The sequence below is a fragment of the Crocuta crocuta genome, unplaced genomic scaffold (assembly GCF_008692635.1).
Source record: "Crocuta crocuta isolate KB4526 unplaced genomic scaffold, BGI_CrCroc_1.0 scaffold1171, whole genome shotgun sequence".
Classification (NCBI taxonomy): domain Eukaryota; kingdom Metazoa; phylum Chordata; class Mammalia; order Carnivora; family Hyaenidae; genus Crocuta; species Crocuta crocuta.
Genome location: NW_027530879.1, coordinates 423,158 through 430,100, shown reverse-complemented (window position 1 = coordinate 430,100; position 6,943 = coordinate 423,158). Strand labels below are relative to the sequence as shown.

The following is a 6,943-nucleotide window of genomic DNA, read 5'->3' as shown; positions in this document are numbered from 1 at the left end:
GCGGGGGGGGGGAGGAAGATGCTAAAACAGGCCCACAGAACTGAAATGGCTTATCCAAGGTCACCTGGCTAATTAGTGTCAGAGGGAAAGTAACTAGCCCAAGGTCAAAAAGCAATATAGCCGAACCAGAACCAGAGCCCTAATCTAAAGCTTTTCCCATACTATTATGCAAAACAGGGTGTGACCTGAAATTTGAGAGTTCTTAAAAGACAGGTGGGGACAGATCAAGATTGAGTGGGACTGAAAACCTTCGTTCCTCCAGCTGAGCATGAATCTGCCCCTGTAACACCTTCTCAGATCCTTGCCATCCTCCAACATCTTTGCCCAAGGCAGCCTGTTTCTCTGTGCGTGGGTGGGACTTGAGGGCACATGACAGATGTTCGTGAGATCCAGCTTCTCCAGTGAAGATGTCATGGCATTTGATCCTTCCTTATAGGAGGAGGATACTTAGAGCCAGATATGTTCTCTCTTGTATATTTCTCTGCCCTCATGTTAACTATTTGGTTCGCAACCTCAGCTCCGCTGGCTGGAACGTTTGGTCAATGAGGTCAAGGTCTTGAGCTCCCTCCTTGCAGGGGCAAATCACTGTGCCGTGTTTCTGGCTCCGGACTTCAGCGATCTCATGAGGACCTGGGGGGGTCACTGTAAAGCCATCATCATGTCTGAAAAAGTTACTGTAAGCACAGACTCAGTGGGTAATAGACAAGTAGCAGCATCCTCCCACGAAGGGCGGAAGTTCACGGCAACCACACCTGTTGCCTAATTTTAAAATTGAATCATTCAGTCAATTAACAGACAATTGTTTGTTTTTATCATCTTTAAAATATTCCCTGACAGCAGGTGAAGGTGATGGAATCATTAAGATTTGTACTGGATACAGTTAAACCGCAGGCTTCAAAAACTCTTGCTTCCTTCCTTGGCTCTGCCCCTGATCTGTGAATGATGTGAAATAAATTCCTTCATTACTTCTCACCCTCCCTCCTTCTCTTTTTCTCGCCTCCTTTCTTCTTCCAAAAATATTTACTGAGCATAAACCACGTGCAAGGCATTTTTCTCAACAATAGAGATATAGCGGTGTGCTAACTCGATACTATCTCCCTGCTTGCATTTCGGTGAGCTTCCTTCCTTTGTACACGAGGCATGAGCGCTACTCCTTTTTCACATCACTGAGTAAAGGATAAATGAGATCACATAATTTGTTAAAGCATTTTGAACTGAGATAAAGATGATGTCAGTACATTCAGTGTGTGCTGTACTTCTGATTATCCAGTGGATAGTTTCTTCTAGGGAGGTTCCTTTTCGTTTGTTTTTTTCCTCCCTGGTTTACTGGCGTTTGGCCTCATCTGTTTAATATTTGTTTATTTAACAAAGACTCAGGAAGGATATCATGTAGGAGACACTGGGCTAGGTATATAGTCTTGAATGAGACATTAACAGTCACTGCCTTCATGGAGCTAAGATGACAGAAGATGAAATGCCCTAATTAGCTCTGATAAGAGGTATTTAAGGAAGGCAATTGACACTAATGATAAAATGAGGATTAGGGGTTGCTTGCAGATTCATCTTACCTGTTCTGTCCAAGTCTTCACCCTCCTCCAAATCCCTTAGCTGAGAAGAATGAATATAGGGGCACCTGGGTGGCTTAGTTGGTTAAGCATCTGACTTCAGCTCAGGTTGTGATCTCACAGTTCGTGGGTTCGAGCACTGCGTTGGGCTCTATGCTGACAGCTCAGAGCCTGGAGCCTGCTTCAGATTCTGTGTCTCCCTCTCTCTCTGCCCCTCCCCTGCTCGCACTCTGTCTTTCTCTCTCTCTCTCCAAAATAAATAAATATTTTAAAAAAAAGAAAAAGAAAATGAATATATACATATTATCATGTCCACTGTCAATATTTCTCACATAATCATCCTTACTGGAAGTATATCTTGAGGAATAATGTCTTGAGATTGGGAAATTAATACAGAACACGACTGTCATCCTCATGTTAATATTTATCCTTTTCCATTTTACTTTCAGAAACAGAAATAAACTTCCTACTCAAACAGGCACTTACAATCGTTGGAACGCTACCGTTTACTTACATGTTAGAGAAGTGGAGGTGGATGGTCTTTAAGGGGGAAATTCCCAAGGAGCAGTGGATGGAGAAGTGGTGGGAAATGAAGTAAGTCAATGAATATGGAATCATAAAATGTTTTCTCATGAGTTTGCCACTTATCTAAAAGCATTTGACTGGCCTGTGCACGTACACACACACACTGCCTCCTTTTTATTTTCTATTTTTAAATGTTTATTATTTTTGAGAGAGAGAGAGAGAGAGCAAGAGAGCACAAGTGAGTGGGGAGGGAGGGAGGGGGGACAGAGGATCCGAAGTGGGCTCTGTGCTGACAGCAGCAAGCCCAATGTGGGGCTCGAACTCACAAAATGTGAGATCAGTACCTGAGTGGAAGTTGGACACTCAACCGACTAAGCCACCCAAGTGCCCATTTTTATTTTTTAAGTCTCCATTTGGGTGCTTTCTCCTCAGAGAACATTTCCTTGGCTCCAGCCTCCCCCAAGCAGGGTCAGGTGACACAACTTCTCATGCTCTAGCTTCTAAAGTGCTGGGTCACGCGTTAAACTGTGCTATTTTCGGCAAAGCACTGGAGACCCAATGCTGATCATTTCAGATGTTCTCCTTGACTTCAAAGAACTTTTTTTACTCTATGGAGGGATGTGGAAAATGAAACCATGGCAACATGGGTGTATGGGGATCCAAGAGCATCCGAGGCACGAGCCAGAGGCCAATCTGGTGGGTCACATGGGGAGAGGCGTCCAAGTTGAGGTTTGAGAAGGGGGTGAGAGTTAACCAGGTGTATGTGGAGGGAACAGAGGTAATTCCAGGCTAGCAAGAGCCTGGCACTTTCAGGTAACAGACAGTGATCCACCTTCAATAGGTCTTCAGCACTACATTCTTCACTGTCGCCCAAGTCCCTTGCACAGTGCCTGGGACACACAGGTATGAACTAATGGGTTTGGGATGAAAGAATTACAAAAGAGGACAGATACCAAGGAAGGAAGGGAAAGAGTCTTCTCCCCACCCTCTATTAGTCAGACTCCTCTCAGTTATTTTGCTTTGTTTTCCTTGTCTTTAAAACACGTTTTTTAAAAGTAATCTCTACACCCAAGGTGGGGCTCAAACTCATGACCCCAAGATCAAGAGTCAGATGCTCTACCAACTGAGCCAGCCAGATGCCCTTTTATCTTTCCTTTTTGTGGTGAAGATCTACCTGTATAACATTCAGTTCCATACCCATAAGTTTAAGTCAGTGTCACTCTTCCGCCAAGATTCTCTGTGAACATAAATCCTACTGGAAAGGACCAGTGTATTAGGATTAAATAATGCCAGATACATGGTTTCTGTATCTTTTTTTCTGATTGAATTAATGTTGATCCCTCTTAAAGGTTTATTTTGCAAGATAAATGGAACCGGAACCTTGGACTCATTCATTATGCATTAATTACCCCATTAATTCAACAGATACACACGCAGTCTTTCCTTAGCATGAGGCACCATGTTTGACACTGGAGCTGTTAAGATGACTGAGACGGCCCTGCCGTCTAGGAGCTCAAGTTTCCAGGGCAAGAAGGAGCTGCATGTGAATAATTATAAAACAGAGAGAATGATGCCAAAGGAGCGCAGCTAGAGAAGGCTAAGGGAGCCAGAGGGGGCTGGCTGTGCTGACAGCGGGGTGTGATTGAGGGCAGACCCCACGGAAGGGGGGGCGATCAAGCTAGCCTTGAAGAATGACTCAGATGTCAATTTCACAAAACTGTCTCCCAGGAACGCATAAAATGTGGTGCCCAAGAGGGATTATTAAGACTTTCACTGCACATTCTCGGCCATGCAATGCACCTTACTAAATCAGTGTTTCAAAGATGCAGATCTTTTCCAGTGGCATACCCTGGCTGGATTAAACAAGGAAGAGATAACCACATAGGGGTGTTATTCCGTAATTTTTTACGCTGTTTCCATTTCACCTGACAACCAGTTCCAGTATACATACCATTGGCTGCTGAAACCACACTAACTGCCTCCAACCGTACCTTCTCGTGATGGGTGGCCCACAGCTTATCTCTCTGGGTTTTTTTGTCCCAAAGGCGAAACATAGTCGGGGTGGTGGAGCCTGTGCCCCATGATGAAACATACTGTGACCCTGCATCTCTGTTCCATGTTGCTAATGATTACTCGTTCATCAGGTAAATGACAGTTTTCTTCTGACTTTTTAACCTCCAGGGTTTGTGGATAGCTGTGCAAATGGCAAAGAAACAGGGATCTCTGAAGTATGACTCTTTCTACCTATTTTCTCCCTAGAACCTCAAGACAGATGATCAATTTCAATTAAATTTAACTCAGTACGATTTATTGGGTCCAATAACACTTGTGTGAGATCTTTTCTCCACCATGAAGGAATTTATAGTATCCTTGGGGGAAATAAAATTATCTTTGTCTGTCTTCTTGTTACTGGCAGTGTTCAGGGTGATTGTGACAGAGTATTTTTAATTTGAAGTCTAGAAACCTATGTTCTTCACATATAAGCCCCAGATCTTGAATTTGCTGAATGTCAGCTTCTTCATTTAGAAGGTAGAAATAATATTATTGGCCTGCCATAGGATTGATTGGCAATATTTACATGAAAGGGCCATAAACATGTGAACCACGATACAAATGTGAGCTAACATTTAACAGAATAATACTGCCTTTTAAATCAGCTGATACACAAATACAGGTAGGTTGTGATGAGTCTGTAGGGTTCATATTTGGGTCTTTCTGGAGAAAGAGGTTGGACTGGTATCTCTTTGGTTACTAGAGCCTCAGAATTTAAATATATGCCCTGATTTATGAGTCTGGCAAAGGGACTAAACATGGTACTGCTCGCTTGTGTCTTTGTCTACCTTATAGATACTACACAAGGACCATTTACCAATTCCAGTTTCAAGAAGCCCTCTGTCGAATAGCTAAGCATGAGGGTCCCCTGCACAAATGTGACATCTCAAATTCCACTGAAGCCGGGAAGAAGCTGCTGTAAGAAATACTGCAACATGTTGACCCTCTCCTGCTCTCCAGTGTTACTCATTTCCATGCCTACGTTTGGACTTGATTTCCTTGTTCTAAAAAGAAAATGTTTGGCCTCAAAATGTCCTCATCCACAAATTAAATGTTTCCGTTATGGTCACACGGGAACCTAGGGCATGCGATGGCTGGACGGTCTACCTCCTCTCTCCACGTCACACCCCCAGAGCCCCCTTTGCAGTAATTGGCAGGAAAGAGGTTGAAGGATGAATACATCCGTTAACCCACCTTATTTTCTTACCGGCCAGGAACAAACTTGGCCAAGCCCAAGAGGAGAAACGCTAGATGACAGTGTAAATATGTGCACATCTGAAATCCCTCTCAAATCCCTGAGCCCACCCTCTTCTTTTTTCATGTAGCCAAATGCTGAGCCTTGGAAAGTCAAAGCCCTGGACCTTTGCATTGGAACAGGTTGTAGGAGCAAAGAACATGGATGTAACACCACTGCTCAACTACTTTCAGCCCTTGTTGACCTGGCTCAAGGAGCAGAACAGGAATTCCTTTGTGGGATGGAACACCGACTGGAGCCCATGTGAGTACACCGCGGTGACACATTGCAAATGATTCCCTTTCTGCTTCCCCTAGTCTCCTCTGGCCCGTCTCATGGGGCTACGACACAGCTGAGTATGTCTTTCCTCTGTGTAGACCCTGCCTCTGACCGTGCCGGTGGCATGATGGAAACTACACACATGTGTGCGTGCGTGCGCGTGTGCGCACACACACACACACACATTGTCTCTTTTTTTTATACTATTCTTCCTTTCTGATCTTATACTCTAATAAATTTTGCCTGCTGCTCATCTTATGTCCACCTGTTCATTCTTCAAAGCGGTGAGAGAACGATCCTGGGTATTGTGGTAAAAAATCCTGCAGCAGCAAGATGGGCCAGGTCTTGGGAATGGTTTTTCCATTGGAAAGTTACTTCCCTCTCTTTCTCTTTCAAGTCTGCTTTATTAGACCCATATTTAAAATAAAAGAGTATAACTGTCCCCAACCCACTGCGGTCGAATCCTGCTCTTAAAAGGGAAATATTTTTAAAATCAATTTTAATGCTATTATCTCTCCTTCCTGGCAGTTTCTCTCCTATTTCTTTTTTTTTTTTAATGTTTTATTTATTTCTAGGAGAGAGAGAGAGAGACAGCGTGAGCAGGGGAGGGTCAGAGAGAGAGGGAGTCACAGACTGAAACAGGCTCCAGGCTCTGAGCTGGCAGTCAGCACAGAGCCCGACGCGGGGCTCGAACCCACGAACCGCGAGATCATGACCTAAGCGAAAGTCGGACGCTTAACCGACTGAGCCACCCAGGCGCCCCTACTCTCCTATTTCTGAACGTTTTGCCTATGTTATTTCTTCATCGGTCAGTTTTAGACCTGCCCTTCTGCTTCCTCTTCTCCCTCCCTTCCTCATTTCCCAGTAAAAGTTTTCATAATGGTTTTATAAGAAACTATCAGTATTTATATCATAACGCCTGACGAACCAAGCAATATACTATTTTAAATCCTTTCTTAGGTGGCTTTTTGTTTGTTCTGGAGGTTCTCCTGCCTTATTTGTTTCCTGTCTAATTTGCTGTCAATGCTGCATTCCTCTTTTCCAGAGAGTCCAACAGGCCTGTTCTGTTCGATCCCATCGGTTCCCTCAACACTTCCCTCTTAGAGTCCTACGTTCTTCTGTCTCATTCGGGACCATGGTTTTCATCCCGAGTCATCTGTCTTTTTGCTGCTTTCCCGGGTTGAATCCATTGCTTCTGGGATTCCATGTTTCTTTCTCGGATCTCCTCTTGTTCTGCTGCGGCAAGAGCACGTGGGAAGGGGCGGTCCCCTGGGGCCCACGGCGGCTT

General features: G+C 44.3%; 1 protein-coding gene across 3 annotated transcripts in view; it reads left to right on the top strand.

Moving 5' to 3' along the window:
- Window positions 1–6,943, top strand: part of ACE2 (angiotensin converting enzyme 2) — a 41,853-nt gene that overhangs the window by 23,208 nt on the left and 11,702 nt on the right. For all 3 annotated transcript variants that reach the window (XM_077769644.1, XM_077769643.1, XM_077769645.1), the window contains 4 exons: window positions 2,015–2,159; window positions 4,136–4,234; window positions 4,938–5,060; window positions 5,468–5,640. In XM_077769644.1, coding sequence (XP_077625770.1) covers window positions 2,015–2,159; window positions 4,136–4,234; window positions 4,938–5,060; window positions 5,468–5,640 — 540 coding nt within the window. The remainder of the gene's footprint in view (window positions 1–2,014; window positions 2,160–4,135; window positions 4,235–4,937; window positions 5,061–5,467; window positions 5,641–6,943) is intronic.